This window comes from Triturus cristatus, chromosome 9 (assembly GCF_964204655.1).
Source record: "Triturus cristatus chromosome 9, aTriCri1.1, whole genome shotgun sequence".
NCBI lineage: Eukaryota > Metazoa > Chordata > Amphibia > Caudata > Salamandridae > Triturus > Triturus cristatus.
Window position 1 is genome coordinate 59,241,988 of NC_140592.1, and position 20,929 is coordinate 59,262,916.

At 47.6% G+C, this 20,929-nt stretch overlaps 1 protein-coding gene across 1 annotated transcript in view; it reads left to right on the forward strand.

The window, feature by feature from the left end:
* MGLL (monoglyceride lipase) overlaps window positions 1-20,929 on the forward strand; it is a 432,734-nt gene that overhangs the window by 309,082 nt on the left and 102,723 nt on the right. Inside the window, exon 4 of the mRNA XM_085624403.1 lies at window positions 9,952-10,088. Within this exon, the coding sequence (XP_085480529.1) occupies window positions 9,952-10,088 (137 nt within the window). The remainder of the gene's footprint in view (window positions 1-9,951; window positions 10,089-20,929) is intronic.

The following is a 20,929-nucleotide window of genomic DNA, read 5'->3' on the forward strand; positions in this document are numbered from 1 at the left end:
TATTTTTTTCTGGAGGATATCTTTGTGAATTGGTCCCAATGTATGTAACACAAATAAATGCACCATTACAGCACTTTGAAGCTTTCCGACAGGGACATGTTAGATAAACCAAATAACCAGCACCATTCCTTCATAGTCTTCACAAAACCAATCACAGGTATTGATCATTCAAAGAAATCATCAACGGATGTTATTTGTTCTGCGAAATGGTTCTCATTATCTTGCACATTTGACTCTGTGGGATTAAATTTGAGTTCTTTATGTTTTTTCCAAATCTTTATTAATATAGCATTATAGCCCACTGCCGAGTGCTAAAACGATCGCTAAGGAGTCTGAACCATGGTTATAGGTAGGGGTCGGCGGAATATGCGTAGTCGCGCTACTCAAAGCTCCGCGAAACGGTAAAAAATCTCTGCGAGCACGCAGAAATTCCTTGAACCTGCGGAATTGCTTGTTTTCGCAATGCTTTTTTCCTGTTCGGCAACGCTGTTTGCGTGCTCGGGGGGAAATATCTCGCGAACACGCATTTTGAGAACGCGGACAAGCAAAAAATTCAGCGAAGCCACGAAACGCAGAATTTTGGGCAATTCTGCGTTCTCCGCGGAACGCGAAATTACCCAAATTCCGCAAATTCCACGAGCGGAATGGAATTTACCGGCCAGGCCTAGTTACAAGGAAGGAGAGGGCCATTAATAAACAGAATCGACCAAGATAGATGGTCTATAATGCTATTAGAACATTCCACCCACTCAGGCTAAAATGTTGTACATTAAAAAGGGAGAATCAGAGAGACAAGTGTTGAAACATTACGGCCTATGTCTACACCAGACATTATTGGCCCCGAGCCACTCCATCCTGAGTGGAGCGCTACGCATTCTATTGTGCTAATTTGATTAATCTGTCACTACATATAAACAGAACCTAAGAGTTAAAAGAGTCGTTTTGTTTACCTTTCAAAGGGAAGAGAGCTGATGTATATCTCATTTTGTTTCCTAAATGCTGTTATTTAAGATTTATTGTGTTTCCCACATATTGATGTTTCTGTGAGCTGTTGTTGTTTCCCCGTAACTGTAATTTAAGAGTTGTTTTGTTTCCAACGTTCTATGCTTTAAGTGAGATGTTTTGACTCCTCGACAGCTGTAATGGAGGGGACTATTTTCATTTCCAAACACTATGTTATTTTTGTTTCTTAGATACTCTAATTAAAGTGAGCCCGTCTTCTTAACGATGTATTAAGATTTAATCCCCTGGTGTGGTTTGGCAGATTTTGTGATTTAATAGAATGGTTTACTTTTTTATATTGTGTGAAATATACTGATCGTGTTTCCATTATTCTTTCAATTAAATATGCTGTGTTTGTTTGCCATATTATGTGATTTAAGCAAGGTTTTTTTGTCAGTTTTGGTGTTGCTATTCTTTCCCATATTAAATGATTCCAGTGATCTTTTTTCTTTCCCAACTCTTGAGTTTTAAATATTCTAGTTGTTTTTGTGCCTCAAATACTGGGATTCAAATGAACTATTTTGTTTCCTATTTTCTGTGCTTAAGTGAGTTGTTTTTGTTTCCCAAATTCAACGCTACGTGAGCTGTTTCTGTGCAGCATATCCTGTGATTTAAATAAGCTGGTTTGTTTACCATCTTCTGTCATTTAAGTGAGCTGTGTATTTCCCATAGCCTGTGTTAGAAATGAGATTTCTGGTTGGCTAGGGCATACGCCTAAACCCAGCAGAAACCACCACTTTAGTCAGGGCAAGGGAGTTACATGCTGAAGATAACCCCAGCTCACCCCCTTGGTAGCTTGGCACGAGCAGTCAGGCTTATCCCAGAGGCAATGTGTGAAGTGTTTGCGCAACACACTCACACAGTAACGACACACTAGGCACACCACAAAGGAAACTCCATACAAGGTTCTATAAAAATATAGCCTTTGTATTACTCATAAACACATTAGCATGCAATCACATATAAACACTCTGCCACCTGGCACTAGGCATTACTTTACAGGGGATTATATACATGACAGGGCCAATCGGGCCACTGTCATAACCATTAGAATGCAAGTAGTGAAAATAAAACAACCAACAACTACTTGTATTAGCACTTATGCATAAACACATTATGCATTCACATTAGGCATGAACACATTATGCATAAATCACATTCAGCAGTGCACCATAGTACCACTAGTAAGGTGCATTCATCCTCTTAGGGCCTTGCGCCCCGCCAGAATACAAGGTGCTCCCAGCCCAACTGGCCTTCCTCGGGGGCCCGTCTTGGGCTCCCCGCAACGCCCTTTGTCCACAAAGTCAGGGCTCTAGGCTGCTGATGCAGCACTCCCTTTACCACCAGGCTGCCACTGCAGCAGGGTACAGGCCCAACAGGCCAGTACCAGAAATATGGGTGCGAGGGTGCAACTCACCCTTGTCTCTCCTGAGACACAAAATGCCCCCAACATTGTAGCTGCCCACAATCTGACGGTGCAACTGGGAAAATTGCTGGGCACAAACCATACTTTGTGAGCCCCACTCACTGAGGCTTCTCTGGGGCAGAAATCAAGCACCAATCAGTGCGACCGGCAGGCCCCGCTCACGGGACCTCTTCTCGCATTGCCCGGTCTCCTCGTTGTGACCGGCTGACCCACCTCTCCCTCTGCCAGGCGGGGGGAGGCGGGAAGTTACGACAATGGAGCACGCTGATCTCGCCTCTCCCCGCAGACTTCAGACTGCACGCGGGGCTTCCCTCAATACACCGGGAGCCACGCCCACAAACATGCGTCCTTCGCCTGGCTTCCTGTGCTGGTTGAACTTCCTTCACGGGGGCCCGATGTCCCACCCACCGTCAGGCTCGTCTCACCTGACTTTCGGTTTTGGCTGCACACTGCCACGGCCGCTGCACATAAGAGGAGACACTCTCTCCTGGCCACCAAAAATGCGGGGTAGGCTCCCGCCCTCCTTTTGGCCTCAGCTCCCTTCTCTTTTAGCAGACACTCCCCAGGCACGAGCAACGCTGCACGCGCTATCTCTAAGGCTTCCTCCTTCTCTCCAGAGCTCCGCCCACAACCAGGCAATGGCCTGACTTCCGGGACGCTGCGGGCTCACGGAGCGAAGTCTCCGAAGCTCCTTCCACCCCCTCCCCTCGGGTACATGGAAACGGACTCAGAGCGCTCACCCTGTGCCAGAAAGCGAGAGCCCACTTCTAGGGCTCAAAGGGGCAAGGAAGAAAAAGCGCTCACCACGCGCTAAGCCCAGTGCCACCAAGGGCAGAGCTGGGCACAGGCACGCCAGCACATAGGGACCCCAAGGAAGCAGCACCTGGGTCCCAAGGTGGTTCCTCCTTGCCCAGCAGTCCTTCAGCCTCCCAGCTCCAAGTCAGCACCTGTCATGGGGTCCCTGCCTCAATACTTATACCACAAATGTCTTTGTTCCCTGGGTCCAAACCAGTTCTGGGGGGCACTCCAACATTTGTTCACCGTGCACAACAGTCCCCATTGATAGAGTAGGTCCTGGCCCCAGACACACCACAGGGAGGTGGAGCCAGCATTGTACAAGGCAGGCACAGACCTATTCAGGGTCAGGGACTACTCCTCCCACTACTCCAAATGTAGATCTGCCTATTTAGCCTAGCGCTGACTCACCCAGACCTTGTCACTCCAGAGCCAGAAATGCAATACACATCAGGGAAACACAAAGGTACATAGCACACAGAAATGCCTACTTCTAAAAGTGGCATTTCTAAAATAGTGATAATAAATCTGCGCACACCATTATGCAACATTTATTACCACTATTCAAAACATACCAAACTTGATCACGCTACTCCTCCCATATCAGGAATTACCACTGACACACTTATCAGGGAATCCCCAATGCATTCCTATGAGAGGGCAGCATTACAGCAGTGAGAAACCAAAATGGCTGTTTGTCACTACCAGGACATGCCACACAGTTAAGGCACCTGTTCTACCTTTTAGTTACATTGCACCCTGCCCATAGGGCTAGCTAGGGCCTACCTTAGGGGTTACTGATATGTAGTAAAAAGGGGAGTCACAGACGTGGCACCCACTTTATGTGCCACGTCACAGCTGCAGAAACTGCGCGTGCAGGCCCTGCAATGGCAGAGGCCTGAGATAGGTTTGAAAGGCCACTTTGGTGGGTGGCATGATCAGCGCTGCAAGCCCACCAGTAGCATTCAATTTACTGGCCCCGGGTATATGAGATACCACATTACTGGGGACTGATAGGTAAACTAAATTAGCCAAACAGGTGTAGACCAATCTTACCATGTTTTACCATAGAGAGCACATGCACATTACACACTGGACAGCAGTGATAAAGTGCCCAGAGTCCTAAAACCATCAACACCAGGTCAGAAAAAATACTAGGAGGAAGGCAAAAAGTTCAGGGATGACCCTGCAAAAAGGGCCAAGTTCAACACAACCCCCTTCCAGCCAAAAGCCAGAGTAGACCAATCATTACCTTGATGGGCTTTCCTGCTTGGGGCGATAGAACACGGACGCGTGCCCGCAACTGCAGGGGCACACTCCAGTTCCAGTCCAATCTGAACCCAAGTGGTTCCCTCTGTCAAATCTCCCAGGACCAACTAAGCTACCTCACTGGGACTTCCTAGCTATCCGCTGCCAATACCAAGCCCTAAGACATCCAGATGTCTCTGGTCCTTGCCATCTCACAGAGTGGGGAGCAGTAACCCCTGGTACATAGTATCCATTCTCCACTCTTCCTCTCATCAGTGCAGTTCTAAACTGCCACTGATCCTCCAACCTAGGGTCCGCACCCTCAGGCTGACCAGAGGTCACGGGCGAGGCTCCCCTCCCCCTACCTCTCCTTCTGGGGTCCCGCACTCTCCTCCTTGGAGAGGCACCTTCAGAACACAACTCTCCCACCAGTTCAGGACCTCTCTCCTGCAACTAGTCTCCCAACCTAGGATCTAAACCCTCAGGTTGAACCGGGGATCAGAGGCAAGGACTCCCTACATCTGCACCCCCTTCCAGAGTTCTGCACCCTCCCACCCGGAGTGGTACCCCTAGAAGACAACCCGGTCAGGACACTGCTTACAGATGTCCTTCCATCCAGGTCAGGCAGAACCTAAACCTGGCCTCCCAACCCAGGGACTACACCTTGTGGCTGAGCACCCACCTGGCACACCGGGACTTCCTGGGGAGCACGCATGCCCGCCCAAGGGTAACACATAACTCATGTGTTGTGTGACAGTCTGCCTAGCGCTGATCTCCTGACCCCTGTCCATCTGACAGTGCGTGAAGACCCCCCAAATAGAAGTGGGGTCACCAGGGTCACTCCTAGGAGGCCCTTGACCCACTGGTTCTCCCACTGAGGACCGCATCCCCCTCTCACCCCTCCATCTGGACTTATGCACCCTCCACTTAGGAGTGGCACCGCCAGACACCAGAACTGATGGAGCTCTGCTTACAGACGCTCCCAGTTCTCCTGACACTAGGAGATCCCCCTCAATGGACGGCCTACCAGTACAGCCTAGGCTCCCCACCTGGTGTTCCCTTAGGGAACCCTACAGGCCCTGAGACTGGGTTTTGGGCACCTTGGGATGCATCCCATTCTCACTCCTTCTCCGCGGAGACAGAACGTGAGTCCCTACACCCCTCCCACTACACCGGGACCTATCTAGCCTGCTAAGAACCTTTCCCACCACTCTGGGCTGGGAAATACCTGAGCAACTCCTCTTAGGGTCACTCCCCAGTGCCTCCTCAGACCCTCTGGCACTCACCCAGAGGTCTGCCTCCCGTGCAATCTCTCTTGGATCAGAGAACTCACACTCCAGCAGGTGTTGGCGTAACCCTGGAAAACAACAACGTAACATGTGCTCTCTGACAATCAGATCGAACAGACCTTCAAAATTGTTTGCCATGCCACCCATCACCCAACCTTCCAGTGCATCACAACATTCATCAACAAACTCCCCCCAAGACTGGTGAGACAGTTTCCTACTGCCCCTGAACCTCAACCTGTACCCTTCGGGTATGACACCCTTTTCCTGGGAACTAGGTACCATTCTCTGGGATCTGTAAGTGGAACATACTACACTGTACTCACTTTTTCTGCCACCACTGGACCCCACCCTCATCCAATCCAGATCACTTAAACTACACTCAGGGGACATATCCTCAAGAGCTAGCTTTTCTCTGGCGAAGGCCCTCTCTGGCTCCGCCATCCTCTCCTGCGCTAAGACCCTCTCAGTCTCTAGCTTTTTCTCCTCCACACCCAGCTGTGCTAGCTTCAACCTGAGCCTTCCCAACACCAGCTGCTGCTCCCTTTCTTCCCTCCTATCCACCCACTTCTCTGTCCAACAGACCAACACGGCCTCCTGCAGTTCCACCTTCTGGGCAGACCTCCTCACTTGACACCCAAAATCCTGAAAGAACCTCTTTAGGTCCTTCACAGTATACCTACGCAATTTCTTTACATTAAATGCACTTTCTGTCACAATAACTGCTGGATCACCAAGGTGAGACATGACTGACACTTTTAGGGGTGTCACCAAAAGTTTTAGAAGAGCAGAAAAACACAATTCAAAAATGGCACTTTTGAGGAGAAATAAAACTCAGGAGAAAAAATCCCCCAACGTGATTATCTAAATGCAGAGTTTGTAGTGCAACCAGGTGTCGCTGTGGTCCTGCACAAATGCAAGTCCTATCCTCACCACTGACAACCAATGTTAGAAATGGGATTTCTGGTTGGCTTAGGCGCTTGCCCTAGCCAACCAGAAATCCCATTTCTAACAGTTTGTGATTTATGAGCTGTTTTCTTTCCCACATTCTGTGATTTAACTGAGATATTCTGTTTACCATAGTCTGTGTAATAAATGAGCTTTCTGTTTCCATACTCTTTTATTTAAGTGAGATTTTTGTTTCCCATATTCTGTCATTTAAGTGTGCTGTTGTACTTCCCACATTCTGTAATTTAAAGAACTGTCTTGTTTCCCATATTCTATTTTTGAAGTGAGCTATTCTGTTTCCCACATTCTGTGATTTAAGCATGCTGTGTGGATTTTCCATATTCATGATTTAAGTCAGCTGTTTTATTTACCAGTTTTTGATTTAAGTAAGCTATTTTGTTTCCCATATTCTGTGATTTAAGTGAGCTGTTTTGTTAACTATAGTCTATGATTTAAGTGAACTGTTTGTTTCCCATATTCTGTGATTTAATTGTGCTGTTTTGTTTACCATAATCTATGATTTAAGTGAGCTGGTTTGTTTCCTAGATTCTGTGATTTAACCCCTTCCCTGCTCATGACGGAACCGTTCCGTCATGAGCCACGGTTGGCGTGTGCTCATGACGGAACGGTTCCGTCATGACACTCCCGTTGGCGGCCGCTCCGCCCACGCGGCGCTGTTTCCCCGCCTGTGCGGGGGGACAACGCAAATGGGCGGAGTCATGACGGAACCGTTCCGTCATGAGCACAGCTCAACTGTGGCTCATGACGGAGCGGCTCCGTCATGAGCACAGGCCCACCGCGCTGCCCCCCTGTCCCCCTCCAGCACTGCAGCGGAATGTCCGCAGCAGCGAAGGGGTTAAGTGAGTTGTTTTGTTTACAGTAGTCTATGATGATTTAAGTGAGCTGTTTTGTTTACTATAGTCTATGATTTAAATTAGCTGTTTGTTTCCCATATTCTGTGATTTAAGTAAGCTGTTTTGTTTACAGTAGTCTATGATGATTTAAGTGACCTGTTTCGTTTACTATAGTCTATGATTTAAGTTAACTGCTTGTTTCCCATATTTTGTGATTTAAGTGACCTGTTTTGTTTACTATGGTCTATGATTTAAGTGAAGTGTTTGTTGCTCATATTCTGTTATTTAAGTGAGCTGTTTTGTTTACTATAGTCTATGATTCAAGTGATGTGTTTGTTGCTCATTCTGTGATTTAAGTGACCTGTTTTGTTTACTATAGTCTATGATTCAAGTGATGTGTTTGTTGCTCATATTCTGTGATTTAACCCCTTCCCCGCTCATGACGGAGCCGGTCCGTCATGAGCCACGGTTGCCGTGTGCTCATGACGGAACGGTTCCGTCATGTCACGGCCGTTGGCGGCCGCTCCGCCTACGCGGCGCTGTTTCCCCGCCTGTGCGGGGGGACAACGCAAATGGGCGGAGTCATGACGGAACCGTTCCGTCATGAGCACAGCTGAACCGTGGCTCATGACGGAGCGGCTCCGTCATGAGCACAGCGCCACCGCGCTGCCCCCCCGCACCCCCCAGCGCTGCGGCGGAATTCCCGCCGCAGCGAAAGGGTTAAGTGAGCTGTTTAGTTTACTATGATCTATGATTTAATTGAAGTGTTTGTTTCTCATATTCTGTGATTTAAGTGAGCTGTTTTGTTTACTATAGTCTGTGATTTAAGTGAACTGTTGGTGTTCCTTATTCTGTGATTTAAGAGACCTGTTTTGTGTACTATAGTCTATGATTTAGGTGATGTGATTGTTGCTCATATTCTGTGATTTAAGTGAGCTGTTTTGTTTACTATAGTCTATGATTTAAGTTAACTGCTTGTTTCCCATATTCTGTGATTTAAGTGAGCTGTTTTGTTTACTATAGTCTATAATTTAAGTGAAGTGTTTGTTTCTCATATTCTGTGATTTAAGTGAGCTGTTTTGTTTACTATGGTCCATGATTTAAGTGGTGTCTTTGTTGTTCATATTCTGTGATTTAAGTGAGCTGTTTTGTTTACTATAATCTGTGATTTAAGTGAACTGTTGGTGTCCCATAATCTGTGATGTAAGTGAGCTCTTTTTTTTACAACAGTCTATGATTTAAGTGAACTGTTGGTGCCCCATATTCTGTGATTTAAGTGAGCTGTTTTGTTTACTATGGTCCATAATTTAAGTGATGTGTTTGTTGCTCATATTCTGTGATTTAAGTGAGCTGTTTTGTTTACTATAGTCTGTGATTTAAGTGAACTGTTGGTGTCCAATATTCTGTGATTTAAGTGAGCTCTTTTTTTTACAACAGTCTATGATTTAAGTGAACTGTTGGTGCCCCATATTCTGTGAATTAAGTGAGCTGTTTTGTTTACTATAGTCTGTGATTTAAATGAACTGTTGGTGTCCCATATTCTGTGATTTAAGTGAGCTGTTTTGTTTACTATAGTCTGTGATTTAAATGAACTGTTGGTGCCCCATATTGTGTGAATTTAAGTGAGCTCTTTTGTTTACTATAGTCTGTGATTTAAGTGAACTGTTGGTGTCCCGTATTCTGTGATTTAAGGGAGCTGTTTTGTTTACTACAGTCTATGATTTAAGTGAACTGTTGGTGTCCCATATTCTGTGATTTAAGTGAGCTCTTTTGTTTACTATAGTCTGTGATTTAAGTGAACTGTTGGTGCCCCATATTCTGCAATTCAAGTGAGCTGTATTGTTTGCTACAGTCTATGATTTAAGTGAACTGTTGGTGCCCCATATTCTGCGATTTAAGTGAGCTGTATTGTTTGCTACAGTCTATGATTTAAGTGAACTGTTGGTGCCCCATATTCTGCGATTTAACCCTTTCCGTGCTCATGACGGAACCACTCCATCATGAGCCACGGGTGCCATGTGCTCATGATGGAGTGGTTCCGTCATGCTGCGGCCGTTGGCGGCCGCTCCGCCCATGCGGCTCTAATTCCCCGCCTGTGCGGGCGATTAGCGCAGTGGGCGGAGATGTGACGGAACCACTCCGTCATGATCACAGCTCACCCGTGACTCGTGACGGAGTGGTTCCGTCACGAGCACAGTGCCACTGCAACTGCCCCCAAACCACCCCAGCGCCGCGGCGGAATTCCTGCCGCGGCGAAGGGGTTAAGTGAGCTGTTTTGTTTACTACAGTCTATGATTTAAGTGAACTGTTGGTGCCCCATATTCTTTGATTTAAGTGAGCTCTTCTGTTTCTGTCTTCTGTGATCTAAGTCTCCTTGTTTTCTCCCCCACAGTCGGCCATGGGCAGAGCGAAGGAGACCGCATGGTTGTCTCTGATTTCCAGGTGTTCGTCAGAGACAGCCTACAGCACATCGACCTCATGAAGAAAGAGCATCCCGGATTACCTCTTTTCATCCTCGGCCACTCCATGGTAAGCGGCTCATTTAAGCCTTTGCATCTCATGTGGCAGCTGCAGAAGAACACATCTGCAGCTAGTCCTTTGGATTGTGGAAGACAATGGAACATAATAATCAGCACAGTCCCAACACTATGGCTTATTAGACATAAAAACGGTGGAATGGCTAGCGGCTGCGCGCACAGCCATTATTGTGTATTTTTATATTCATTTGACTGCTCAGCAGCTGTCGTGCGGCGCATTCCCTCTCATCTTTCATAGCAAATGGGGAAATTCACAGTCTGCTGGTCTGCAAGCCGTTTATGCTACATTCCTCATATTTGTCTGATTTATTACAAAACAGTAACAATAACATCCTTTTAGGGTACCTTCCTGGGTTGCAATGAACCACCATTATACTATTCTGCATTTTTGTCTCGTCTACTCCCAACTTGTAGAAACAGGTACAGCCTATAAAGCTCTCCTTTGAAGTGGTTAAGAAAATTAAAGGAGCGCTCTGCTCACAAGTGCCCCTACTGGTCTATTCTAGTATAACTCCCCAAACTCCACCAGCCCACACCACCGCGCGCCTCACTCTTAGTTTCACTTTTCATTAAAGTTGTTTCTTAAACATACATGAAGCATATTCCTTGAGTCTTTTTCTTTAGTAGGATTTTTTTTTCTTTCCTTGAACAATTATTCATTTTCTTTTCCATTTTTGGCATGTTTTTCTGGTGTTGCCAGGCTTGAATCCTCTCAGTGGCATCTCTCAAAGATTTCACTGGGACTATATCTTTTATTAGGCATTGACCATATAGTAAACTGGTTCCTGAGCTGGTTGAGAATAACTAGACCTTCCCTGTGGAGAGTGTGTGTGTGTGGCTTGAGCCTAGGTGAGTAGCAATCTTTTTTCTTTTGCTCCCCACCGTCCTCCAAGACGGCATGCAGTTGCCTAGGAGACCGCTTTTGGTGAGGAACAGTGATGTAATTATAGGTGGCCATATGACTGATCAGTGACCCGGAGACTCCGTTGAAATGAGCATTTTCTCACTGGGCAGCTCCTCAAGATTACGACTGCGAGTGCTGGCTCAAGCAGGACCAGCCGTGGAGCCTAAAGCATCTGATGAAGAGGGTTCCTTTGGTGCTCCAGTAACTCTCTGTACTTGGGAAGGTCCCTGCAGGGGTTGAAGAAATGGCGCACATGCACAACAGCTGGACTGAACTTACCTGCTGGAGACTCATTGGCAGAGCATGCTGACGGGGAAGGCGTTGTGATGACTCGTTGTGCTAGGTCCCTGTGGCAGAGGCACTACAGAGCATGTGGACTAATATGCGAAGTCATCTGATGGGCCTTCGTCCAACTGCATCACACTTCAAAGCCGACACGAAGTCCCTTCTTGGACACCCCTTAATAAGTCGGCACATTCAGTGCACGTGCTGCCCTCCCCGATAAAGTACATTGTGACTCCCCGGCATACATGAAACTAAGCATTGACTGGCCAGTCACCATACCTTTGCGTACTTGCCTGGTTGTCCTCCCTGCTCTGTATTGAGATATAGAGGAGGGCTAACCTGATCAGACATTGGTGGGACAGAGATTATATGTGACAGGGTACAATAAGTGTTGAGTGTGATGGGGAAGTACCACAGGCACAGAGACTGTGCACAATGGCAGCAAAGCTGAAGGGAAAACCGAGGAAATGCTGGAACTCAAGAAAGATACAATGGTGATAGATTTTGTCCTCCTAAGGATTGATCAACGAAAGATGTTGGAGTGCATTAGTAAAATGGAAACCACATTCACAAAGCTAAAACTGACAACGGAGGATGTCGGTAAGCAACCCTCAACCTCATAGTGTGGGTATACTTCAAATACAGTGTAAAGGATTCAGAAGACTGCACAAGGAGGAGCAATGTTTGGGTGATTGGCCTTCCAGTGAGAGTTGAAGACTTCAACACATTTTTGTTTTTGGAGAACTGGCTGTCAAAAAAGGTGGCCCCCTTAAGGATTGTCAATAGCCTACATGCTGAAAAGAGTGCAGAGAACCAAGTGTACCTTCTACACCAGCCATGGCAAGGTTCTTAAATTACCGGGACCATGATCTGCTGATCCCAAAAGTGAGAGAAGAGGATCTCTTTGGAATTAGCAGGGAGATGATCTTCCCTGACTTTATACAGCTGTACAACAGCAAAGCATCCTTTGACAAAGTGAAACACAGACGCAGAGATGGGGCTTAAGGGGAACAACCTTTACAACGCAACTTTTACAACGCACTACCATTACAACGAAACTGTTACAATGCGAGTGCATTGACAACGCAGGACATTACAACGCAAGTCTTTACATCGACTTGCACTAGATGGCGTGCTAACATTAAAAATAGTGTAGTTTACTATCCCAACACCTTCCCTACTGTTACGTGGACTGGAGTTGGAATAGTAAATTACACTTTTTTAATGTTAGCACGCCATCTAGTGCAAGTCGATGTAAAGACTTGCGTTGTAATGTCCTGCGTTGTCAATGCACTCGCGTTGTAAAACTTTCGTTGTAACAGCATGCGTTGTAACAGCATGCGTTGTAACGTCATACATCCGGGGCTTAAGTATGTAGTCCTATTCCCGGGAAAGCAGTTGGTAATGATGGACAATTACACCCGCTTCTTAACTAAGAGCCAAAAAGTGTGAAACTGGGTCGAAGTCTATCTTGCAGCTAGAGACAGTCAACACACACCCAGTAAACACCAGATGCGGTAATTGCAAACACCCAGAATATAAAGGGCCCGACCAAACAGACCAAATAGGTGCTGTGCGAGAAGGAAGAAGCAACGGTAGCTGCTGCAAGACTTAGAAGAGAGTAACAGATGACTATGGACAATCCAGGTAACAACTCAAATCCTGATGCAGACCAGACTCAGTCTTCGGGAGGTGAACACACCGTGCCACCTGTGACTCAGAGACTGGCTGAGGAAGAGATAGGATTGATGCGTGAACACTGAGACTTTGGTTGACTGTGCAGGACAGTGCTAGCCGTTCAGTGGCTAGAAAACAAAGTATTGCAGACAATTGTGTAGGATTTTGATGAAGACTTTAGAGAGGCCGGCGATGATCATGAGACTAAATAGACCTCAGCCCAGGAGAGGGATTGATTGGGGAACTGGTTGCTTATTGCTTATGTCGGTACAACTGCCATGTGAGATATGCTGACAGGGAAACTTAGAAACATTGGCACTGAATTGGAGTGCCTAGGTCTTCCTAAAACCTTCCAGAAGTAAGCCTTCTCCTAGTGAATAAGCTGAGACAGAAGGGTGGCATTAGGTATATCACTAAGGATGGTGTGACCCATTTTCTCACCCTATTTACATGCTATGTTGCTGTCCTTGAGTGATGCGTGGGCCGAGAGATCCACCAGGGCACTTGAGGTGTTGAGCAGGGTGCCCTGGCGAAGTGGAAGAAGTCCAGTCTTTTCTTGTTACACCCCAGCACAAATGGAGCATGGCTGCCAGAAATCTGCTGCAGGTTAAGATCGGAACCTAATATGATTCGATACCCTTGAGTGTGGATTTACCACATGCAAGCGAATAAGCTTGCTCTGGCTTCAGTGAGAAGCTCTATCAGTTACAAATAGGGTAGCTCTATCAAAGATGGTGGCCATGCCTCAAATTCTGCACTAGTTTGGGGTTCTACTGATATGAATTCCAAGGCGATATTCTGCAAGCCTGGCTCTGTAATGCAAGACCTGGTGTGGCGCTTAGGGGACCCAGGGTGGCGTTGCCTAAACTGCCCCTCCAAATGGTCGAAGGAGGACTGCCCGGCACAGATTTTGAGTTCCTTTTATTTGGCAGCACAATTACAGTGGGCAGCACTACGGTTGGTAGAACAAAGAACTGATGGCATGAGGCGACATACTCAGGCTCCCATGAAGGAGGACCTGTCTAGTCTGCTCCTGAAACCTAGAGGCTGAACAGAGGCAACTGCACCGTTTTTGGTGGTTTTTAGTTGTTGTTGGCCGCATTATTTGCAACAGGCACAAGCACTGACACCATGCACTCCAGAGATACCTCTATCACCACTGTAGAGCATTTGGGGAAGAGGGTTTAAGACCTCATTTGAAGTCTGTGAGGAGATAGGCTTCGGACATGTGGGGCGTATGTGAAGCTGGTTCATTCAAGGCTTACTAGGACCTACTATGGATTATGAGATTACTGCAGGACAATTCCTGCTTCTTGGGACTCTGAGGGCTGTGGTAAGAAGAAAATGGATGGTGTGGGACTTTGAACCACCACACACATGGGTCTATAGGCGCTATACACTTTAGGTAAAGGGGCCAGTGCGGTGTCAATACTGTATTGGCTATTACTCGTACAATCTAAATACTTCTTAGACAGGGTTCTGAATAAATTGGCAATAGCACTACACAAGGAGGAGTAATAAGGGTAGGGTCTGAGCATATGCCCAGGTGTCTCGAGAAACGTTTGATTCACATTTCCTAAATGTAACATTTATTACACCTGGAAAAACTAACAAGTAGTATACCTGAGCAGCTTCACAACGCCCGCAGTGTGGTGAAGTGGCAGTAGACGTTCTTCACATGATCTAGGATTGCCTGGTCATAATATCATTCTGAAAGAGGATGATCCACCTTGCAAGAGGGAGAGGTGTTGCGCAGCGGCGAGTGCGGGTGACTGGAGTGCGGGGCTCGCGGTTCGATCCCTGGAGGCAGTTCAGCTAATCTTCATGTGACTCTGGGCAATAGCTCACTTAATCTCCCCGATGGCCCCCCAGTGTGTGGATACCCTTAGGGGTGATACGTTTGCGCTTCACAAAATGTGGAATTTACAAGCGCCGTGTGGCATTGTGGCCACTAGAACAACAACCTGCAATGGATAGAAATAGGTGCATAAACATACAGACACTGACAACCGAATCTAATCCAGAATCCCCACTTGGTGTGACTTGAACACATGATTAGCATGGGGAAAATATTTTCCCAAGGGAGAAAATAAATAAAAGTGCAAGCCAAAATAGTGCAGCCCTACTACTTCGAATTTTGAAACTATTTTTTTCTCGTTTTGGTTCTGTTTCTCAAATATGAAAAACCAACTCATTCAAATAATGTTTGTTTTCTGGAGAAATGTGGGAAAGCTGGATGTTAGGACTTTTGCTATTATTGCAGTTCCTCACATTTTGTGTGTTCTATTGGTAAGTGAGTATCACAATAAATAATTACTATTACAGGTAAGTAACCAGGGCATTACCTCCTCGTCTGTCTTCCTCACCACAGTATAGTTCATTGTGTAAATACTCTGACGAGGAGGACCTGAGCTCGCAGTAATTACTATTACTGGTAAGTAACCGGGGCATTACCTCATCGTCCGTCTTCCTCACCACAGTATAGTTCATTGTGTAAATACTCTGACGAGGAGGAACTGGGCTTGCAGTAATTACTATTACAGGTAAGTAACCGGGGCATTACCTCCTGGTCCGTCTTCCTCACCACAGTATAGTTCATTGTGTAAATACTCTGACGAGGAGGACCTGGGCTCACAGTAATGACTATTACAGGTAAGTAACTGGGGCATTACCTCCTCGTCCGTCTGCCTCATCACAGTATAGTTCATTGTGTAAATACTCTGACGAGGAGGACCTGGGCTCGAAGTAATTACTAATACAGGTAAGTAACCGGGGCATTACCTCCTCGTCTGTCTTCCTCACCACAGTATAGTTAATTGTGTAAATACTCTGACGAGGAGGACCTGGGCTCGCAGTAATTACTATTACAGGTAAGTAACCGGGGCATTCCCTCCTGGTCCGTCTTCCTCACCACAGTATAGTTCATTGTGTAAATACTCTGACGAGGAGGACCTGGGCTCTCAGTAATGACTATTACAGGTAAGTAACTGGGGCATTACCTCCTCGTCCGTCTTCCTCACCACAGTATAGTTCATTGTGTAAATACTCTGACGAGGAGGACCTGGGCTCGCAGTAATGTACTTCACTGTTTTTGATTTACAAAAAGCATTGACCTCACCTGCATTGAAAGCGCCGGCTCACACGCGCTAAAGCAGCCCTCCTAGACCTCCCCTGATACAGCGACATCCAGCGCTGACACAGGGTAAACGCCCATACCGCCATCGCGGTCCGACGGCGGAGCCACGCCCACTGCGAGGACACGCCCACCAGGACACCTACAAAACGCTGACTGAAAGCGCGACGCACTATTGTTTTGTTTATCCTCTGAGGCGGAAAGCCGGAGGACTGCATTTTGCTCCTTGTTTTTAAAACTTGTACTTCACTGTTTTTGATTTACAAAAAGCATTGACCTCACCTGCATTGAAAGCGCCGACTCACACGCGCTAAAGCAGCCCTCCTAGACCTCCCCTGATACAGCGACATCCAGCGCTGACACAGGGTAAACGCCCATACCGCCATCGCGGTCCGAAGGCGGAGCCACGCCCACTGCGAGGACACGCCCATAACACTCACTACAAATGTGTCGACCATACCAGCGCAGCGGACGAGCGCAGCGGGAGCGCCGTTTGCGCGCCGAAGGCGCGCCTAAGGCAAGCCCGTCTGCGCCCGTCCGCGCACCGCCGGGCCTAGGGCCAGAACCCCTGTCAGACAAAGCTGCCTTTAAGGTAAGCTACTCACGTAGGAACCTCTTAAGTCTCAGACCCACCACCGCTACTTCTTATAAGTACGTTCATGATCTTGAAGGTCCATTCACCAGCTGCACCTTTTGCCACCCAGTCCAGCTCAAACTCCTTAACCGACCTTATAGGCCCTCAACCCTTAAACTCGCCACCCTGAACTGTCGCTCTCTCCCCAAACACGCGCTGTTAATTAACCATCTCATAGAAGACCATGAGATCGACGCTCTGTTCCTGACAGAAACGTGGCTCTCCTCTCACTCGGACTCAGATATGGTCCTAGCTACTCCCCCGGGCTTTCTTATTCAGTCCCTACCTCGTCCCTCCGGTAGGGGTGGTGGTGTTGCCATCATCCATCGGGATCATTTCCACTGCAAAACTAACGATGCGCACGTCCTTGATTCTGAAAGCCTTCAGTTCACGATCAAGTTGGACCCGACGAACTCACTATCAGGCCTCCTAGTCTACTGCCCCCCCCCGGTCATCCAGGCTCTTTTTCCAATGCTCTCCTGGATACGGTAGCATCACAGGCACACTCCACCACCAACTTTATGATACTAGGAGACCTGAATATTCATTTTGATGACCCTCTAGATACAGGGGCAGCCGACTTGATCACAGACCTGGCGGCCTACGACCTCTACCTCCTAAACTCCGGAGCTACACATAACAAAGGTCACTTGCTGGACCCGGTGTTCACGAGCACCCCCACCATGCAAGCTAGTGAGTCCCTCCCCCTCCCTTGGACGGACCATTTTTTAGTCTCCTTCCAGCTACCAGGAGTCTTCAGTAAACCTCACAAACCTCCCACTTATACCAGGGACAGGGCATGGTCCAAGCTCCCCACAGAAGACTGGGCCAGGACCCTGAAGGCAACTACCCCTTCCTATTCCGAAGACCCTGTTATCGCTGACAGTAATTTCAGAGAGTGGATTGTCACATCCCTAGACTCCATACTCCCCTTTAGAACCCGGGAGGATAAAAATGGGAAACCAGGATCCGCCCCATGGTACACCCCGGAACTTCGGATGCTACGCAAAAATTGCAAGAAAGCTGAGCGGCTATGGAGGAAAGACTGGCAGTACGATAGCAAGGAAGATTACCAGAAATCAGTGAGAATATACAAATCTGCCCTTAAACGCACCAAAGCCTCCCATTACGATACTCGGATAAAAGACTCCACCAACTCAACAAGGGAATCCTTCCTTATCGTAAAAGAGCTACTGAAAATACCAGCTCCTCCATCCTCTAACACCCCCCCGGTAGACCGAAGCAATGAACTAGCTACCTACTTTAATGACAAAATCGCTCGCATTTTAGCATCCCTTCCCCCTCCCTGTCTATCAAGCCACATGGACAATGAAACCCCCATCAGTCAGACAGGAAACAGCTTGCGCCCCCAACTAGCGACGTTTAGGGCAGTAACCAGTAACGAGGTAGATGTAACCATGGCCAAAATGAAAAGCGGATCACCTCTGGATCCCGCACCTATTTCTCAAAACCGTAGCCCCAGTCATCGTACCAACGATCACGGAGCTTATAAACAGTTCGCTCGCCCAAGGCTCTGTACCCGCTAGCTGGAAGAGTGCAGTAGTTAAAGCACTCCTAAAAAAAACCCAGCTGGACCCAGCAGATATGGCAAACTACCGGCCAATCTCACTTCTCCCTTGCATTAGCAAACTAGCCGAGAAACTGGTCAATGGACAACTGTCACATTTTCTCGAGGTAAACAACATCTTACGGCAATCCCAAACTGGGTTTCGCCCTGGCCATGGCACAGACACCGCCCTTCTTGCCGTCATCGAGGAGGCAAGGAGCATTTTGGATTCAGGAGGGTCAGTGGCAGTGATCCTCCTGGATCTTAGTGCAGCCTTCGACACAGTCAACCATCCTGTCCTTCTCCATCGGTTGGCGGCAGCAGGGCTCACTGGGGCGGCGCTCAGGTGGATAGAGTCCTTCCTTGCTGGGCGTTTGTTCCAGGTATGGGATGGCAATGACCGCTCGACCATCCTCCCCCTCACGAGCTGGGTTCCCCAGGGGTCGTCTTTAAGCCCCACACTTTTTAATGCCTATGTGGCCCCTCTCGAAGATGTGGTGACCCCCTTCGGGATCAAAATAGTGAGTTATGCTGATGACACACAGCTGGTCGTCTCTCTATCCCAACTGGATGACCATCCGGATAATCTGGCAAATTGCCTCACGGAAATTCACAGTTGGATGTGTGAATCATCACTTAAATTAAACGGGTCAAAGACAGAAGTTATGCTCATGGGAAAGCAATGGGCGACTATCCCCCCATCGGTCTGGCCAGACGTGTTCGGGGAAATTCCCACCCCGAAACAAGAAATCAAGACCCTTGGAGTCTGGCTGGAACCCGAGCTTTCAATGAAAACGCAAGCGTCCAAAACAGCAGGTACCTGCTTCGGGCTTATGGGCACCACCCGCAAGATTCTCCCCTTACTCCCGCCCACATCTAGAAAACTCCTAGTCCAAGGTTTAATACTGGCACGGTTGGACTACAGCAACATGGTTTATCTGGGAGCCCCAGAGGCCACCATGGCTAAACTTCAACGCACACAGAATGCAGCAGCCCGACTACTTATGAACCTTCCCTCCAGAGTATCAGTCAGACCAGCAATCAGGGCCCTGCACTGGCTGCCAGTGCGCCAAAGGGTGGAATTTAAGGCCATGTGCACTGCACACAAACTGATGAATGGAGTTGGCCCTATGATCCTCAGCGACCTGGTGACTCCTTATAAGGCCCCCAGATCCCTTCGGTCTGAGTATGAGCGACTGGCCAACATCCCCAAATACAGAAAGACACGGACTGGAGGCCGACGCTTCTCCGTGAAGGCATCTGCCGGGTGGAACTCCCTCCCCCGCACCCTTAGACTGGAGCCCAGTTATCTGATCTTCAGAAAAAAACTGAAAACGCTTTTATTCCCAAAATAAAGTCCCTTCTCTTTCTTCCCCTCTCCTCTGGATAATACAATCAATATAGCGCGGGGATGCCTTCGGGTCACCAGGCGCTCTACAAATCGTTAAATAAATAAATAAATTACTATTACAGGTAAGTAACCGGGGCATTACCTCCTCATCCGTCTTCCTCACCACAGTATAGTTCATTGTGTAAATACTCTGACGAGGAGGACCTGGGCTCACAGTAATGACTATTACAGGTAAGTAACCGGGGCATTACTTGCTCGTCCGTCTTCCTATTCACAGTATAGTTCACTGTGTAAATACTCTGACGGGGAGGACCTGGGCTCGAAGTAATTACTATTACAGGTAAGTAACCGGGGCATTACCTCCTCATCCGTCTTCCTCACCACAGTATAGTTCATTGTGTAAATACTCTGACGATGAGGACCTGGGCTCGCAGTAATTACTATTACAGGTAAGTAACCGGGGCATTACCTCATCGTCCGTCTTCCTATTCACAGTATAGTTCATTGTGTAAATACTCTGACGAGGAGGAACTGGGCTCACAGTAATGACTATTACAGGTAAGTAACTGGGGCATTACCTCCTGGTCCGTCTTCCTCACCACAGTATAGTTCATTGTGTAAATACTCTGACGAGGAGGACCTGGGCTCGCAGTAATTACTATTACAGGTAAGTAACCGGGGCATTACCTCCTCATCCGTCTTCCTCACCACAGTATAGTTCATTGTGTAAATACTCTGACGATGAGGACCTGGGCTCTCAGTAATGACTATTACAGGTAAGTAACCGGGGCATTACCTCATCGTCCGTCTTCCTATTCACAGTATAGTTAATTGTGTAAATACTCTGACGAGGAGGAACTGGGCTCACAGTAATGACTATTACAGGTAAGTAACCGGGGCATTACTTCCTCGTCCGTCTTCCTCACCACAGTATAGTTCATTGTGTAAATACTCTGACGAGGAGGACCTGGGCTCGCAGTAATTACTATTACAGGTAAGTAACCGGGGCTTTACCTCCTTGTCCGTCTTCCTCGCCCCAGTACTTACACAATGAACTATACTGTGGCGAAGGAAGACCTGATTCAGAGTAACCAGGATGACCGGTAATTAACTGGGCATTAATCCACTGAGTTCTTCATTCACACATGTTCGTTCTCAGCCTTCTTTTGTCCCTTATGCTATTGCTTTGCTTCGCCTAGTTAACTGCCCTGTTTCTTACTATCTCCCTGACCTGCCTGTAAGACCTGTTATGAGTGCCCCGGATTTTCAGGTGGTAATTTCA